This window comes from Nomascus leucogenys, chromosome 20 (genome assembly GCF_006542625.1).
Source record: "Nomascus leucogenys isolate Asia chromosome 20, Asia_NLE_v1, whole genome shotgun sequence".
Lineage (NCBI taxonomy): Eukaryota > Metazoa > Chordata > Mammalia > Primates > Hylobatidae > Nomascus > Nomascus leucogenys.
Window position 1 is genome coordinate 27,094,059 of NC_044400.1, and position 18,601 is coordinate 27,112,659.

The following is an 18,601-nucleotide window of genomic DNA, read 5'->3' on the forward strand; positions in this document are numbered from 1 at the left end:
TGACCAGGTGCCTCCTGTGTGTCAGAGACTGAGCTCAAAGCTCAGGCCACAGAGCTGAGAAGGACTGGGCCATCCATGCTCTGGTGGTTCAGGGCAGAGTGAGGGCAGTCTGTGCAGGGGGCAGCATGAGGGTGCGGAGACCCAGGAAGGAGCCAGATGGCAGGGACCTGCTACCTGATGCACTTCTTGTGGGTGGCCAGGATTAGATGGGAGGAGGAAGGAGAATGGATACGAGCAGAAGGCTTCTTTGGTGTTCTGGGGGCCTTCCTCCAGCTCAAGGGCCCTCGGCCATGCACAGCCAGCCTACCTTGCCTCTGCCTCGTCCAGGCACCTCAGTGAGCAGGCCTTCCCTTGCCAGCCAAAGTGTTAGACTCAACATTGATGGCATTGACTCCATGCCACAAATGTACAGGAAGGAGCCTATTTGAAGGAAGCCCACTGTGATTTCTTTTTCTTGCCAATTCAAACTCCTGCCAAAGGTAGCTTTTTCCACACAGGTCACCTGAAAGCAGAGTACTGTTTGGATCCTGGTGTGTACACGTGACCTTTCACTTTTTTACTCCGACAACGGCAGCCTCCAGAGTTAGATGAGCATATTCTCAGCCTCTGAGAGAAGTACAGGAGACAAACCTTAGTTGAATCCTCTGGCAAAAAACTTCCTTGGTCTGAGCTTCCATTTTTTAATAAAAACTAAAATGAGGATTTTATTTGTAATTTTTTGAGACACAGTCTCACTCTATCATTCAGGCTGGAGTGCAATGGAATTATCTGGGCTCACTGCAACCTCTGCTTCTGGGTTCAAGCGATTCTCATGCCTCAGCCTCCCAAGTAGCTGGGACTACAGGTGCGTGCCACCACACCCAGCTAATTTTTGTATTTTTAGTAGAGACGGGGTTTCACCATGTTGACCAGGCTGGTCTCAAACTCCTGGCCTCAAGTGATCCACCTGCCTCGGACTCCAAAGTGCTGGGATTACACAGCCACTGCACCCAGCCTAAAATTAGGATTTTAAAGTTTCTACTTTCACAGTTATCTGAATTGAGACAAGATGTGAACCAGCTTGGTATATTTTAGCTACAAAACACATGATGGCTAAGACATACATGGAGGCTCACGCCTGTAGCCCCAGCTACTTGGAAGGCTGTGCTGGGTGGATCACTTGAGCCCAGGAATTTGACACCAGCCCGGGCAACATGGAGAAACCCCATCTCAAACAAAAACAAAACACAAGCTAGATGTTGGTAGAGGAATGACACCAGAGTGGAGCTCAGCAGCAGAGGCACCACCAGAAGGCACAGCAGCGGAGCCGGGAGCTCCCAAGTTGCTGGGGATGGGGGGTGAGGGGGGCAGAGCTCTGTGACCTCGAGACTCCACAGAGGGCCAGTCCTCATACTGAATGTTTTAAGAATGGGTAACACTGGTAAGCCAGCTCCTTCCCTGGGGTCCAGTGCCAACATCATGATGGGTCTGCCCTCTCCAATGACCTCTAAGATGCCTGAGGTTCCTCAGCAAGGCCTGACTCCTTCCTGCCTATGTGGTGCTTCCTCTCCCTGCCCACACCCTGCCCAGCCACATCTCTATGGCCCTGGCCAAGTCATCCTGAGGACTTACCGCAACACAACCCCCAGGAAGCCTCACCATGTGTGTGCTTTATTTATCACCACAGGTAAATACTTTGCAGAAACTGTCCCTCCCACTAGACTAAAAGTTCCTTGAAGGCAAGATCCCATCTTAGCCATCTTTCTATTCCCATGACTAGCACAATGTCCAGTATATGCCAGGTGCTCAATAAATAGCTGTTGAACTAATTTCCCCATAGCGTGCGTGTGTGCACACACACACACACACACACACACACGGTCTTGCTCTGTTGCCCAGGCTGGAGTGCGATGGTGTGATCATGGCTCACTGCAGCCTCGATCTCCTGGGCTCAAGCGATCCTCCTACCTTAGCCTCCCAAGTAGGTGGGATTACAGGCACACGTAATATTTTAAGTTTTTTGTAGGGGTCTCAGTATGTGAGATGGGGTCTCGCTATGTTACCCAAACTGGTTTCAAATGATCTGCCCACCTCAGCCTCCCAAAATGCTGGGATTACAGGCATGAACCACTACACCCAGCCCAGCGTACATATTTTTAATTCTCATGACTCACAAAGTCACATCTGGAGCATGCCACATTGACTTGGATTTACATTTTTCCTAAGGAGCCAGCACAGAAAACTAGGAGCACAGCAGGTTATCTACAAATGATCAACTTGGGCTGTGGAAAAATCAACTGTACCAGGCCCAGAGAGTCCCATTCCAGGTGACACATTGGAAAAGCAACAGACGAGTTCTTTGGAAAAGAGACTTCAGTTCAGGTTTTTCCAGTCACCAGTTGTCTGAGGAGGACCGGCATGTTTCTTGGAAGAGCTCTGTCAGGTAATGGGTTACCTCAGATGGGGCGCTCTTCTTCCTCCTCCATTTGTGCAGGTCTCAGAGTCTGTGTGTGTTTGGGAAAGCCAAGCATGTGGCTGTGTACCTACGTGGCTGAGTTACACACAGCTGAGTGGACGGTGAAAAGTGGAAGGAGACAGTCCCTCTTTTATCTAATCTGGCCCAGCAATGAAACCACGCTCAGAAACTGCTGGCTTTCTACTGGTAAGAAATCACTGCCCAAGTATCATAACACACCAGCCTGAAAGCTGAGGAACTTTTAGGCCTCTGTTTTTAAACCTGGAGAAAGACACAAAAGGTCAGAAAACACCGGATGATGCTGTAGTGTATCAAAGTTAGAAAGCACTGACGCACAGGAGTCAATATCTGAGGTCCCCCGGGAGGTGGGAAGCAGCTCAGTGGGTGGAAATAACATGGCTCTGGAGACAGGATTCAAGAGTTGGCAGCATTGCTTTCCAGGCTTGACAGGAGCAAGCTAAGGCCTCCTGGTGCTCTTCGGGGTTGCAACGAGGATTAGTGAGACCAGGCAATCGATTGCCGGGTTTGTGGTGAGAACTCGTGGTTTTCCTTCTCTCCTCCCCATCTCCCGCACTCTATTGCCCTTTAGGTTAAAGTGAATTATCTTACAGGGAGCTGCTGGGAAAAAAGGCTGTTTCAGACCTGCTGAGCTGAAACCCAAACCCAAGGAGCCCTTCATCTTACAAAAATCCAGGAATTCTGGATGTGGCCTGCATGAAGCATTTGGTGAAATGTATCTATTATTTTATTTTATTTTATTTTGAGACAGTCTTGCTCTGTTGCCCAGGCTGGAGTGCAGTGGCACCATCTTGGTGGGTTCAAGCGATTCTCCTGCCTCAGCCTGTGAGTAGCTGGGACTACAGGCGCACACCACCATGCCTAGCTAATGTTTTGGTATTTTTAGTAGAGACAGGGTTTCACCATGTTGGCCAGGCTGGTCTCAAACTCCTGACCTCAAGTGATCTGCCCGCCTCGGCCTCCCAAAGTGCTGGGATTACCGGTGTGAGCCACCGCGCCCGGATGATCAAATGTATCTAATGTGGATGAGGGCTTTGGTTCTAAAATGTCTGAAAATAAAATGTCAGAAGCTGCACATTAAGATGGGTAGTTTGAGGCCCTCTTTTTCACTGGGGTTAGAGAAAGTTTCCCAAGACAGATGCTAGTTTTGGCAAGGGAGGTAGGTGTTCTCAACTTCCCTCTATATGCCAAACCCCTGGCTTTGGCAAGCTGCCTGAATCAGGGTGAACTTTAGGTTTTGCCCCTGTGTTCTATGTAACATAAGAAGCAAAGATTATAAATGTAAGCAAACAGAGAGCAAAAGTCAACATGGGCAGCAGAAACAAAGGAAGAAAATACCACTTAGTACACAAGGTGGCCAGAAGTGGCAAGGATTTAGAAAGGGGTGAGGGACTATTCAAAGAGGACAGGATCAAAAAGACTTCTGGGTTACAATCTGCCTTGATTATAACATCAAAAACTGTTCCAATTCTGCTAGTCTCATTAGAAACACAGGACTCCTTCCCCTTTCAAAGTCAGTGAAGTAATAGTGTCTAGCTAAGAAGAGCATAATTTTCACATCTAGCTTTTTAAAAATGGATCATTACTCAGAATACTGGTGAACGTTTGCTTAAAGGTTTCTTTCTTTTAGCACAAAGTTTTCAAAATTTGGATTGCATGTTTTAGGTTCACAAGGTTTGATCTGGCTCTGTCACAGACACACCAGAATAACTGGTTGAGTCAAAAAAAAAAAAAGCAAAGGTCCAGGAACAACAGTGGCTGGAATCAAAGAACTCTTCATAGTAGTGTCCTGAGCTTAGCTACCCAATCGTGTGGAAGCTAAGGAAGAGTTTAGCGCCCCCTTCTGGGAAAGGCCAGAAAGACCTTAAAAAATTGGATTGACCCTGAGTTTAAGTATCCACCAGTAGACTGGGGAAAAACGACCAATGACCCAGATTGGCATTGACATGGTCCTGGGATTTACGACGGAGCGCCAGCATGGCCCTGAACCTGGGATGAGAGTCCTCACTTAGCTAGGCTCAGTACCAGAGTGAGGGGAGAAGAAAAGTTCCAGGCTATAAGTCTAGGGAGACCTGAGTTTTGGCTCTGGTTCTGGCATCAACTAGCCAAGTCAGCTTGGGGTAGATTTCTTCACTTTCTATGCCTTGGTTTTCCTCATCAGTAAAACGAAAGGGAGAATCTGAATCAATTATTTTAAAAGTATTTCAGATTATAAAATCTTATCATCCAACTCTACCTGATGAGTCTTTTCCCCTGAAAAATGTGCATGCACAAAATTCCAGGGAGCTTTGAAGACCCTGAGAAGTAGTGTCTGTATGAAATGACCTCTAACAAGACAGTCATCACATCCTTGCCTGGAAAAGTAGATTCAGGGCAACACAATGATATCTTCAAATGTGGTCAGGCTCTTAGGTGGGAGATTTGTTCTGTTCTACTCTAAGGGGTAGAATTAGGGCCAACAGGGGCAAATGATGAGAAGGAGTGGAAAGAGGAGCTCTGGGAGCCCAGGAGGTAGTGTGTCCTGCTGTCCTGGAGATGCTGCAGAGGCTGGGCTGGCCTCTCAGGAGGTGCTCAGCATCAGATGGGAAGCTGGGCAGCATGTTTAGGGCTTCTCTTTGGCATTCTAATTCCAGTATCCATCTCTAAAAACCCATGGCATTTCCTAGCCTAATGCTGACAATGTACCGGCTACCCCAGCACAAATATGGATGGATTCCAAACAAAGCAGTAGCCAAAAAATACAAGTCGTATTTTTGACTGGTGTTTTAGAGTTTACTCAATTGCATTTAATAACTTCTTAGGTGTATTTATAGAAATGCAGTTATATCTGCTTTATGTAGAATTTTAAAAACTTGACAACAATTCTATTCAAAATCAGTCTACTTTCTTCAATGGAAGAGTATAAAAAGGATACTATCTTCAATTTTCAACAATGTCAACCACCTTACCTCACTTGACTTTAATGCTAGCCTCTCAGGGCAGGGTATAAAACACCTGCTCCCCACCTCCCACCCAGGATACAAGTGCTTTAGATATCCAGAGTGTCTATGACTTGTCCACGATCACAGCCCCCGAGCTGGCAAAAGCAGCATGTGAACCCAGGCCTTCAAACCCCAAACTCAAAGGTTTTAACATTAAGTTATGGCTCTTTCCGAAGCTTCAAGAGCTAAAGGGCAGGTGTCACATCTGGCTCCTTGAGAGTCAGTTCATCAGCGAAGCAGAACTACTCCCCTACCTGTGAGTAACAGCAGGAGCAGCCGCCACCACAGCTACCACTCAGAAATAGACACTGTGTCTGGCACTTTACAAGCCTGTGAGGTGGGCTATGTTTCCTCACTCGACACAGAGAATATGAGGGCTCACAAAATGGTAAGTCTCCTGCCGTCTTAGCTCAGCAGGGTTCAACCCAGGAGTGTCTTCCAAGCCCATGGCCCCTCCCTTGGCCACACGGCCTTGGCTCCTAGCTAGAGTTCTCTCCCTGCGTGCTCCTTCTCAGCCCATCTCAGGTTCTAATTCCCTAAGGAACTCTTCCTTGACTATTCTAGCCCACTCCTAAACTCCTGGTGTATTTCACTTTGAACCACACATGACTCTTTGCTTTAACCTCAACTAAACCATAAGGACCTTGAAGACTACAGTACACCACTACCCATCAATTATCAAACATTTATTGGAGTTTATGCTGTTAATGTGACTGCTGGCTCAGTAACTTGGAATCTCTTGATGAAGCTAAACAGGTTTTGGGGTTTTGTCTTTTTATTAAAAAGCAAAAACCTACAAAGGAAATGGGGCTTCTGGTCATATCCCAAGGTTGGGCCTAGGGAAAACTGAAAATTTAGAATTTGAGGATTCAGCTTTGTTACTCAACAGCAACCTGTATTATCTTGAGGCTGGATGAAACACAGATAATCATCTAGTCCACTTGATAGGATAAGAGATAAGGAAAAACCAAAGTACAGAGGGGTAAAGGCATTTCTCCAGAGTTCATGCAGTGAACTCTGTTATTTCCCAGTGCCCACTGATACAAATGACTGCTGCCCTGAGAGGCATCTAAGGGCCATTCCTGAGCGCAGGGGATCTGGCTGAGATGAGGTCAGCTAGTGATTCTAACTGGTATTTGATCACAGACCTTCTCTGGCACACTGGTGCTTCTCTCTGACTACGGCATTTGTCTAAAGGACTGCATGAGACACCATGCTGGCTGGGCGAATCAGAAACCAGACAAGTTCCCAGGAAGTTCTCTTTCTTTTATAAATAACTTTGGTCTGGTTTTGCCATTTTAATTCTTTAAAGTCATAAAATAAAAAGTTAACTAGAAATGATTTAAAAATAAAACCCCTGAAGACATAATACTGGTGGTTTTACATTTATCTAAGAATCAAACTTCCCAAAACAAGCCAAACCACTTAAAGCTGGATTCTGGTGCCTTAAACACCACGATCTTTGTGTGTGTAGCAAGAAATGTTTGGTGATCCAGCACAGTGACATGAATGATGCTAATATTTTCCTCTTTTAACAGACAAGTGTAACTGGATATTCACTAATGTGGCAAAGTTCAGAATAAGCTAAGTCTAATGATCAGAAAAACCTCAATTACAGAATATCTTCAAAAAATAGAGTTGGGCTCCTTTCAAGTTTAAATAAAACATTTACTGTGAACTTCAACATTATGGGTACTATATGCACATCAAAATGACTGGCAGCAACAAATATTCTTGCATTAAATGTGCATACAATGATTTATAATTAGTATATCAACTATTTCCTGAGAAATGGGCACTTCTGAAATAAGGATGTCTGAGAACAGTTTTATGTAGCAACATTTGTATAGCACATGACAATTTTAAAAGCATATTTCCATATCATAATATCTTCCATTCTCACAACAGAGCTGCTTATTCAGGGTTATATTGAGAGGATGAAACTGGGAACAGCTGGACAACAGCAGACGCAGGACTAAAAACCAGGTTTTCTGCCTCAAGATTTGTATCTCACACTGACCCCAGAATCACTTTGTAGTATCAATGCTCTTATTTAATCCTCTCTTTTTAATCACCAAAGGAGAGGTTCTGTACCAGCTCTAACAAACAGATTACAAATTCTAATATAAGAAGAGTTCAAATTAATCGAGTTCTCTTGGAAAAAGAAAATGGTCTCAAAATTTTAAAAGGTCACTCTCAAGGCCTTAGCCCTTTAAGGTATTTGCTAAATGCCAACTCTACTGCAAACCATGGTAACTTTATTAATGAGGCACTGAAACTCAATAGCAAAATTTGTTTACTAAAAAGATAAAGAAGTTAGATAACGAAAGACACTTATTCAAACAGGGACTGTGAAAACATTATGTCTAAGATCAGAAACATCAACTTTTAAAATAAAAACTCTAAATTGGTGTCCAAATCCTTCATCTATCTTGCTTACTATAGAACATGTATGTTAGCTTTGGATGAATGGTGTCTGAGACAGATTTGGTACTTGGCACATTTTCAATGTGTAAGAAACACATTCTGCACGTATAGCTTCTTTTAAAAGAAACTGACAAAGCAGACTCTTGCTTATATGAGAAAACAAGCCATCTTGCCGTCAGTCCTACCTCATCCATCTTCCCAAATAGCTTTTGTGACAAATTTCAATTTACAGAAATTGTATTTCAAGAAGCTGTCTTTCCTCGCTGCAGTCACATAGTAAGAGCCACAGTGCACATGCTGGTGTGGTAACGTCAGGCTGGCAAGAGAAGGGGAGCTGGTGCCAATGTCTCTAAAAGCAGCCCCATGTTAACCTGCCGAGTCTTATGTTCTTCATCTCCTGCTGAAGCCCAGTTTTTGTCTGGGAATATAAAACCAACTAGCTTCTTATTGAGAAGGAAGCTCCAAGAGAGCTAACTCTGGGATAAACATACTTTGGAAGTATTAATAAGACAGGAAAATAGACTATGTCTTTGTATGACTAATAAAGTAAGTCTAGAAACATTTCAGATCCTTTTCAATAAATGTTTGGAGTCCTAAGAATTGAATGCAATGATGAGAAAATGGAAGGACTAGAGAACTATTACGTGCCATATTAATATGCCAACAAGATGCCTACAACACAAACTTTATGTGCATCTCAGCCTTCTGCCCTAAAAAATAGCAAGAAGGAATGGAAAAAGATTGGTTAAAATAAGAGGAAGATAAGAAGAACTTCAAGGGAAAAGAAAAAAAAGGAACGAAAAATGAAAACCCAACCCCAAACCTAAATACACAGGTTCTTGAGTTATTATAGTGGCTCCTGGCAAAGTGACAGAGTAAAGTTTTATAAGGAAACTCCAAGGGCAATGAGTCAAGGTGAGTTAAACTATGCAAAGCAGGAAGGCCTGCCAATGCAGGCACCGTTCCCAACACATCTCCTCCACCGGCTCTACCACAAGTCAGTAACAGCAGCATGGGGACCCTTGAACCCGAGTGCTGCTAAGTTTATTTTAAGCAGGATATATATTCTGCTCTTTTCCCTTGGGCAATTTAAAGGGCCTCATACCTGAGAATTTTCTCTCCTAAATTTCTAATTTTGCAGGAAAAAAAAAAAGATCTCCCAAGAAAAAAGCAAATAGCAAACCAATTACTTAATGTTGTTAACTTATATTTCTTAGGACTCAACTTTAGACAGGTATCTTCCAACTGGAGAGTCGGTAAGTGCGTGCCAAGACACCATGGACGGCTTGGCGCTTCATTTAAATGCCCGAGTCTAAGTATGTACTGCCCCATGAAAACAACTGATATCATCTCTATGTAAAAGAACATCAGGCCAGGTGCAGTGGCTCATGCCTGCAGTCCCAGCTACTCAGGGGGCTAAGGCAGGAGGACTGCTTGAGCCTGGGAGGTGGAGGTTACAGTGAGCACAGGTTGTGCCACTGCACTCCAGCCTGGGTGACAGAGCAAGACCCTGTCTTAAAAACAAAGCAAAACAAAAAGAACATCATTTTAATTTCATTTTTTGATCACGTATTCTCATTAAGGAGAAGCAATTATGGTTTAAAAAAATTAGCACATGCCATTTGCCCCTTAAAGGAGCCAGAAAACCTAGCTAATATCTCAGCTCTGCCAGTAACTGCTGTGCATACAGTTCCTCTAGGACAAGCTTGTCCAACCCGTGGCCCAGGATGGCTTTGAATGCAGCCCAACACAAATTCATAAACTTTCTTAAAACATTATGAAAATTTTTTGTGATTTTTTTTTTTAGGCTCATCGGCTATTGTTAGTACATTTTATGTGTGGCCTAAGACAATTCTTCCAATGTGGCCCAGGGAAGCCAAAAGATGGGACACCCCTGCTCTAGGACCTTCCCTCCTCACCTGGGAATCACTATGTGGATCGTACTAGCTCATCTGGTCTTCATGTTTTTTAAATGAGTTATTATAAATGAAAAGTGCTTTGTTCAAATGTGAGTGATTATCACCATCATGCAACCAAGCCAGATTTTGGAAACCCAGTTATTAGTCTGAAAACACATCCATCCCCTGTGTACTGTGTGCTGTTCTAGCACTAGCAGGTGGAGAGAGGCCCAGTCTGAGGACAAGACCCTTGCCCTCGCTGAGCTACAGCAAGGTGGAGATTTGAAGAGGTCACACCAGTCACTGCTCAAGCAGTCACACAAATGCCAAATAGAACTATGATCTAGGGTCTGACTCTCCATGTAGACGGAAGAATTGTGTTAATTCTAATTCCCTTCATCCATGAGCGTGCTCACACGACAGTCACACACGAGCCAAGAGATCAAACTAAGCAAGTACTTATGTCTCACTCTGGGGTCAAACCCATTATCTGGCATGCTAGGTTTTCTGAAGTTCCAATATATGATTTTGTTTCCCACAGTTCCTTTTAGTGAAGGGTGTCACTGAATCATTTGTATCAGGACAGCTCCTGCCACCTCCCCATTCTCTGTATGCTTCTAGCCACTTGAAAGCCTGGTGAGGCATAGGGGCTGGGCAATCCAATAAGCAACAGGCTGAGTTTTTGCTGAGTGTGCACCCTCCGTGGCATGTGTGCAGGACACAGAGACATGTCCTGCCGCTCTCTACCAGGCAGCTGAGGTCCCAATGCCAGGAACTGCAGAGATGGCTTGCTAGCATTTTAAATACTCAAAAGCGAGTGGAAGAGGCACAGCAGGGCTGCCTCCACTCAGCCTCATCTTGCAGAGAGAAGCACACCGAACGGCCGGGAGGGAGGAAGGTCAGTACAGCAGGCTGCTACCCACTCGTTGGCAGGTGCTGGGCTGGAATCATCCCAGGCCATCTCATTTAATTCTCATGAGAAACTTTGTGGAAATATCCATTCCTATTTTACATACAAGGAAACAGAGGCTCAGAAGGCGAAATGACTGGTCCACAGATCTGGAGCAAGAAGGCATTGGTTCTGGGACTTGCAATGTCTGTGATTCCAAAGCTGGTCTCCACCTCCCAAACCAGACTACCAGAGGCTAAATGCCAGAAAGCAGCAGCAGACCCTTCCTTTCCACAAAGGCAGCCGGAAGCACGGACATGAGAACACATCTCAGGGGCAGGGCAGGCCTGCTGGAAACAGCGAGGAGCTAGGAACTGAATGGCATTGGCCCTGGAACTGTGCCACTGCTCAGCAAGGACAACAGCAATGGGGACTCCACTCTGTATTACGACATGGCTGAGTTCCAAGGAAGGGGCTTTTAAGCTGTGCGCTGACTGATTCCTCTATCTCCACATCCCAGCTGCTGCCCATGACCCATCTGTTCAGCATCCCGGCCACATGACTGACTCACCTCCTTATGGGAGTCTTTGTGGGCTTCCAGAGTCTTCATAATCGTCAGCTCGGCATAGTTTTTAAATCTTGCTGGTTGATTTCTCAGAATTTCCCTCAAAACTCTCAACGCCAGTGCTCGAATTGAATGCTAGAGTACAAAGGGAAAGGAAGACATCACCAAACACCACACAGCACTTCCACACACAGCAGTCAGCAGGGTCGGCAAGGCCAAGCACCCAGTTCTGGGTTCCCTGGAACTCGCAGAACCCTCTAAACAGATCACACAGTTCACTTGATATCAGCTTTACTTGACACTGGCTCTCTAGACATCAGCTCCATGAAGGCAGGCACTGTGCCTTAGAGTGACATTCCTTAGAGTGACATTCCCAGGACCCAGCGCCTGACAGGCACTGAGAAAAGCTACTTGAACGACCCATGCACTCGAGACCAAATGAGGATGATACACCTAAGTTCATTATCAGTTCTGGGGATTTCCAGATTTCCTGAGGCTTCAGCTTACAAATTATGCTTCTGTAAAATGTATGAAAGAATGTGTATAAAGCACCTGGATGTTTCATCAACACAGCCTGTAAGGGTGAACTCCACCTAAGGACAGTGGAAGGCCTGTCATTATTCCTGACCTTCCATGTGATGAGATCACTGGGTGTGTATAAGCCTCGAGTTGGTTAAGGCCAGAGTCATGCATCTGGAGGAAAGCCATTCCAAACAGACTCCTAATCTCAATAAAAGAGAATGCAGTTTACACCAAACAGAGCCAGAAAGTATATCCTGATTCTTTGTCACTCATCTGTACAGTTCACACACTAATACACCATTTACCTGTCTTCCACATGACATCACTTTATCTCCCAACAGAGCCAACAAGGCATAACTGCCTTACGAACCAATACTTTTTTTTAAAGTATTTTTTAAAAGTTTTTTTAAAAAAAAGTAAAACAGATTACTTATTACCATTCTTCTATTTTTACTTATCCCTAAACCAAACCATTAATCCGAAGCATCAGAAAACTATCTGAGTCACCACGGCATGGCATGCAGCAGCCTCCCTGTCACTCGGTTGCCATGCAAGTCCCCTCTAGCTGGCCCTGGGCATGGCCTGTCACCTCCTGGCAATCCTCCCATCCCCTTCCTCCAGCCCCTCACCACAGCACTCTCTTCTCATTTCTCTTCTCCATGTGGATGGAGAAACTTTTTCTTGTAGAGGTTTAATTCTGGTAATTCTCAGCATCTATTCCTGTTTCCACGTAAGGGACCAGCTCCACAGGTGGGAGAAGGCAGGAATTTGACCAGATTATTCCCCCTTTTAAGAGTTCTCTATGTGCAATGTGCAGATCACAGACCAGGCATTTCAGAAATGCCTAGTCTGTCACATTCAAATGTCCCAGCATGATGAAGCTTTTTTCATTTTTAAATTAATAATACAAAAATCAGAATCATGCTTCTGGAACCTGCCACTTGACTGATTAAAATTATTGGAACTCTTAACATATGTGGCGGAGGACCAAGATGGAATTTCATGGAATGTAGCATTTAATTAGGTCTTTTAAAATGAACCTTTTTATTTCTCAATTACATATGGAACAAAAATGAAACTCACAAGTAAAAAAGTGCATCCTAAAAGACCACATTCTACGCTAATGAAGTTTTAAGAAATTCTGTGTTAAAGCAACTACATGCAGGAATGAAGTTCCCTCAACTACTATAAACCCAGTTGTAGACCATGCACATAAGCCAAGAAGCAGCTTGTTGCTGATAAAAACATGACCTTACTAAACGTGCACAGAAAATATGTGAAAAATGAACAAATAAATGTTTTGATGTAAACAGTAATCACAACCCAGAAAGTAAAGCTGAAGCTAAGCCCAATAAGAAAAGGACATTGTGACCCCATTACATGGAAAGGGGCAAGATAAGGCCAAACCAGCATCTCACGTCTTTGTCTCCAAGGGTCTCCAGCAGCAGGAGCAGAATGGTCTTGAAGTGCTCCTCCCAGACACCAAGGCTGTCTTCCCGCGTGATCTTGAGCAGCTCCAGCAGGGCTCCCTTCCGTTCCTCCACTCGCTCGTTGTGGTTGGACAGCTCTTTCAGAAGGTCAGCCACCAGGTCAGAATGGTCGATGGGCACTGGTGAAACACACCAGACATACGTCACCTCGTGAGGAAATGCCTGGCATAGGGGCTTCCTCAGTGGTGCCCAGTGATCCTTCCCTTCCTGCCTCATCTCCCAGAGGCAACGCCTCCTTCACGGTTCCCCTCCCACCCTCCGCCCTGCTTTGCTGTCCAGCCTCAGCCTACACACCCTCCGCCAACCTTCTCACCAAGTTCACTGTGAAAGCAGAGGTGCGAGACCAGCTGTCCAGTACCAACAGTCAATGTCTTCACCCTTCCTTGCTATCTTTTCCCTTCTACTTCAGACAAAGAGGAGAAATGCCTGTATCCGCCAAAGCCCCTCCTCAACCCTTTTATTTTCCGAAGCTCTCTCCCACTGCCACGGTCCTGAGTCAGCCCCACCACTGGACAGCCTCTTACCAGGGTCAAATCTACTCCCATACACACATATTCCTCAAGGCCTCCTCACCATCACATCTGATTATCCTCCATTCCCTTCTCAAATGTCTATAGCTTAGGAACCAGCATGGTGAACAAATACCAATCAAGGTGTTTGGACTACTGGTGGACTATCTATGTGGAGACTAAAAACCGGCCCAAGATGACTCAACATAGTTACCTGCAGGGCTGTGAACACGGTTTCTATGGCAGAAAGGCACATCCTTTCTCCTCCATGTTCTTTTAAGAAACCTCAACTCTGAATATTCAACTTTAAATAGAGAGGATGAAAAAACAAACAAATCAGACAAGTTATTAGGAACTACTTAAATGTGTATTTGCATACTTCTTTAGCTTCTAAGATTGGGTAGCAAACACACAAGGAAGTCTGAAATGGTAAAGAACTCTGTCATTTCCTCCTGCCTTCCTACCTTTTCCTCCTTTTCTTTAAGCCTTTTAGTACACAGTTGGTGAATAACCAACATTGTAATTTCTACCTTAATTGAGATCTATAAAGGATAAGGTAAACAATTCTATAAGCAATGAACACAAATAGTCCACTTCTCCCAGGAACTCCAGTCCTTACAAACACTATACCCTATTAGCTCACTGCCCAGTAAACAGATGTGTGGGCAGAGTCTGAGATGCTACCCACCAGCATATAAGCAATTAATAGCCAAGCGATTAGGCTTTTAATCCCTACAGCCATTTCTGCTTTCAAACAGAGAACTTCTCTTCTATGTTAGCATTCCCCTACTGTCTGATCCCTGCAAGAGGATCAGCTTTCTTTTCTTTGTGCCCCCACTGGATCTGGCATCTGCCTCCAGCACAGGCCTTCTCTGGTACTAGTGTGACCACTATCAGTCTGCTCCCCAACAGACCTTGAACTCTCTGAGGCGAGGGACTGTGTCTCATGTGCCTCAGTCCCTGGCAACCCATACACGTCATGACACACAGTAGGCCCTCAGTGAATGTTAACTATTTAGAATTCTAATGTAGGTTCTAATTACTCATTCAAACTTGAGAAATAAAACAGGCTTCAAAACAGTGTTTTTTTAAAAGCACTATCAAATTGAAATAAACCAAATCATGTAACATGAGAGGTGAAAAAATAATTAAGTTCCTGATAAAAATACCATTGTACAAATACATACTCATCACTCACTAGTTTATTCAATGATGGACACTGGTCTTAACACAGGAGCCAGAAAGAAACCAGACTAGCTCTGCTTCTCCTCCCTACTTCCTACGTTACACATGCTTACGTTACATTTTGGGCAAATCTTTCTGACCCCACACTTAGCTTGGCACCACACACGGTAATGCAAGTGCTCAGTGTGTATGTCAAACCCCTGCCTCCCAAATGCAGCACGGAGGTCAACACAGCTCCGGGGAGACCTGGTTACAAAGCGGGGGTGACAGGAGAGCGAAGCCTCGGAGCAGTGCTTCAGGATCTCACTCCACAGCTTGGGGAGCTGGGAAGCGCAGGTCCAAGGCCTTCACAAAGGCTGAGCCCGTGCTCGCCATCCTGTTTGTTCCTACGCCCCTGGCCCACCTGGGCCCTGGGTTCTGCAGCAAAGCCTCCCTGATGGTAGAGTTGGCCTTCCCTCATGCTCAGCTGTGGCAGTGGCTACTTCATATCATGTGTGACTGTTTATCTGCTCACTGCCCCGCTACTTGTGCTTCTGTTCATTGCCGTGTTCCCTGTGCCCAAGCGCACAGTAGGGATTCAGTAAGTAGTGCCTGAACAAATGACTAAGCAGAAAGAACAGACCCAGCATCTCCATTTACATCTGACCAGTGGGCCTGGTGCTGGCCAGACAGGCGGGAGCACAAGGGAAGCACTTCTGGGTGGGGACAGTTAAGCAAAGAGACACCAACCGTCTCGAAGCTGCTCCATGTCGTCATCGAACACAGCCTCTTTCAGGGCGGTCTTGTCGTAGGTGTTGATGGCATCCGAATAGGGGTACGGGTTGTAGTCTCGCGCCCGCGGCCCTGGGAAGGCGCGCGGAGGCTGGGTGTTGAGTAGCGAGGTCTTGTTATCCAGAGCTGTCCGGCCTCCTTCTACCTCGCTACCCCCCCGGCCCTCGGTGGCAGGGGAGGCAGCACCCCCATCGCGGGACACCTGGAGCACAGCACACTGTCAGTTCCCTTCTGGGACTTGTAATGGACATTTCCTTCGAATGCTCAGAAATATTAAGAGGGCCAGAGATTTTCACTTGAAATATGTATGGCCAGTGACAAAAGGACAGCTATTAGTATTGCAATGTAAAAATACCAAATCCGTAAACTACCATAAAAGGAACAATATGCCTGCATTTGCATCTAGTCTTTACACTTTAAATCTCCTTTACTTTGTAATTTGGTGATTCATTTTACCAAGATGTTTTCTGAGGGATGAAAGGCTCAGGAGCCTTTCCTTGAGAAGGAAAGGCTGTCCACTCACACCCCTGCTTTCAAGGACCAGAACAGCAATGGGGGCTTCTCACTGCGGCCCTGCCCACATCCACAGACAGAAGCTCCTCCAACCGCCATCATTAAGTCTAATGGGTGTCATCCATCCCCAAATTAATTCCTTGTACTATATGTATTCCTGCCTAGTGCTGGGCCTCAATGCTTCACAATCTCCTATGACAGAGAACTCAGCACCTCCTAGGCATATCATTCTTCTTTTAGATATTTCTGACTCAGAGTTGTTATGCTGGGTCAAAGAACAGGTCTTTAGTATTTTCCGAATTTTGTTTTTCTTCCCTAGTATATTCTGAATGTTGTCTTCAACAAATTCAACCACTGGCCCTCTGACTGGCCCCTTGCCATGGTATTGACAAGAGCAAATCACTTTTGCTCTTAGGGTCCTCTCCTGTGGGGCACACCACTGGTCTAGCCCCTTTGCAGGTGGCAATGTAGCCCAGCAGGTGTGGGCTGGCTGCTGGCAACGGGGCCAGACTGTTTTCCTCATCCCAGACATCTGACTACCCAACAACAGTGGAAACATTCCAGGCAGCCAGAACACGTTGGTGACACCTATGGCAAAATTTTTACTTGTGCTGATGACAAGATACATTTCTCTAACTTTGTGCTAATGCATTTACACTTTTTTCCAGTTTTGGAAAAGCAGATGTAACATATCATTTTAATAATTCCTAAGTATATAATTCAGTGTCATTAAATACATTCATGATGTTGTGTAACCATCAGCACTATGTATACCCAAAACTTTCTCATCATCCCCAACAAAAACCCTGCATCCTCATCCCTCTCCCTTCCCCACAACCCCTGGTAACCCTTATCTTACTTTGTCTCTCGGAATCTGCCTATGCTAGGTACCTCAGATAAGTGGAATTGCTGAACACATTCCACTGTGTGTATATACCACATTTTGTTTATCTGTTCATCTGCTGATGGGTACTTGGATTGCTTTTGCCTTTTGGCTCTCGTGAATAATGCTGCTATGACACACTGGTGCACAAATATCTGTTCAAGTCCCTGCTTTCAATTCTTCTGGACTTGAATCTAGTGGAGGTGCTGGGATGCATTTGGTTTCTAACACCCACAAACAAAATTTTTTATTAATTAAGATGTAAAAAGAATACATAATATATGCATAGACAGAAACAAATTAAGACTAAAAAGGTATAAATCAAATCTTAACAGGTTTTCTCAGGGTGGAAGAAAATTCATGGATGGTTTTGTTTCTTTTTATAAGTCTTCTAAATACACTATTATAATGAAAAATTATTTATAAAAGAAAAAGGTAAGCCATTGAACAGGAGGTTTAAAAAAAAAAACAAAACAAAAGAAGAGAAGAGTTTTAAAAACTTCAGACATTTAAAAAATAAAGCTCAACTCCCAATTCTAATCACTGTTAACAACAAAACCTTACTACCTCAGTGCGTGTCTCCACGCAGGCTTTACGCAGCAGGAACCCGGTGTGCACGCTGCCTTCTGTTTTCCTTTCCTTACAGTGCAGACATTTCCCGTGTGGATGAAGTTTTTGTAACCACCATGTTTAATCACACCACTACCTCTACTTGTGTTTTTTGAAAAAGATTTACTCAGACGTTCCCCTTTAATATTTTTGCTACTGTAGATAATGCTGAAATAACCTACCTTAGGGAAATGACATTCTTTTTCTTCTGTTCTTTCTTTAGTGTAGATTAACCATACTGGGTAAAGAATATGCAAATCACTTTCGCTAAATATAATTTTACTGAGTTCCAAAACATTGTATCAATTTCCCATGGCACCAACATTACACTAGATCCTTTTACTCTTTCTAGTATTAAATATTGTACTTTCTTCTAAAGCAAAGCAGAAGAGAACCTTGATACGAGTCTGCTGTATTTCCGTAATTGACCGTAAGGATGGGCTTTCTCCCTATGTTGAATGTCTTCATTTTTGCTGTGTGCATCACCCTCCTACTGCATCTGACATTCATCCTATTGGCTTGTCTCCCTAGATTGGGTTTCCTTGTTAGGCTTAAGAGGAGATGTACTGGCTCCCGAGTCTTTCACATTTAACACAGTTTTATATCCACCTCAATGTTTTAGCTAAAAATATGGTAAGTGGTGGCTAAGATGGTGATTTTGAAGCTCCTCCATTCTTCGATTTTCTTTCTTTTTTTTTTTTCTGAGACAGAGTTTCACTCTTGTCGCCCAGGCTGGAGTGTAAATGGTGCAATCTCAGCTCACTGCAACCTCCGCCTTCTAGGTTCAAGTGATTCTCCTGCCTCAGCCTGCCAAGGAGCTGGGATTACAGGCATGTGCCACCACGCCTGGCTAATCTTTTGTATTTAGTAGAGATGGGGTTTCACC

General features: G+C 44.6%; 1 protein-coding gene across 24 annotated transcripts in view; it reads right to left on the reverse strand.

The window, feature by feature from the left end:
* CLASP1 (cytoplasmic linker associated protein 1) overlaps positions 1 to 18,601 on the reverse strand; it is a 301,555-nt gene that overhangs the window by 14,462 nt on the left and 268,492 nt on the right. For 23 of the 24 annotated variants that reach the window (XM_030801424.1, XM_030801422.1, XM_030801427.1 and 20 more), the window contains 3 exons: positions 15,669 to 15,912; positions 13,174 to 13,364; positions 11,240 to 11,368 (listed from right to left, as the gene is read on the reverse strand). In XM_030801424.1, the coding sequence (XP_030657284.1) occupies positions 11,240 to 11,368; positions 13,174 to 13,364; positions 15,669 to 15,912 (564 nt within the window). Of the gene's footprint in view, positions 1 to 11,239; positions 11,369 to 13,173; positions 13,365 to 13,532; positions 14,059 to 15,668; positions 15,913 to 18,601 lie in introns of those variants that run through there. The other variant, XM_030801425.1, reaches the window with a different exon arrangement.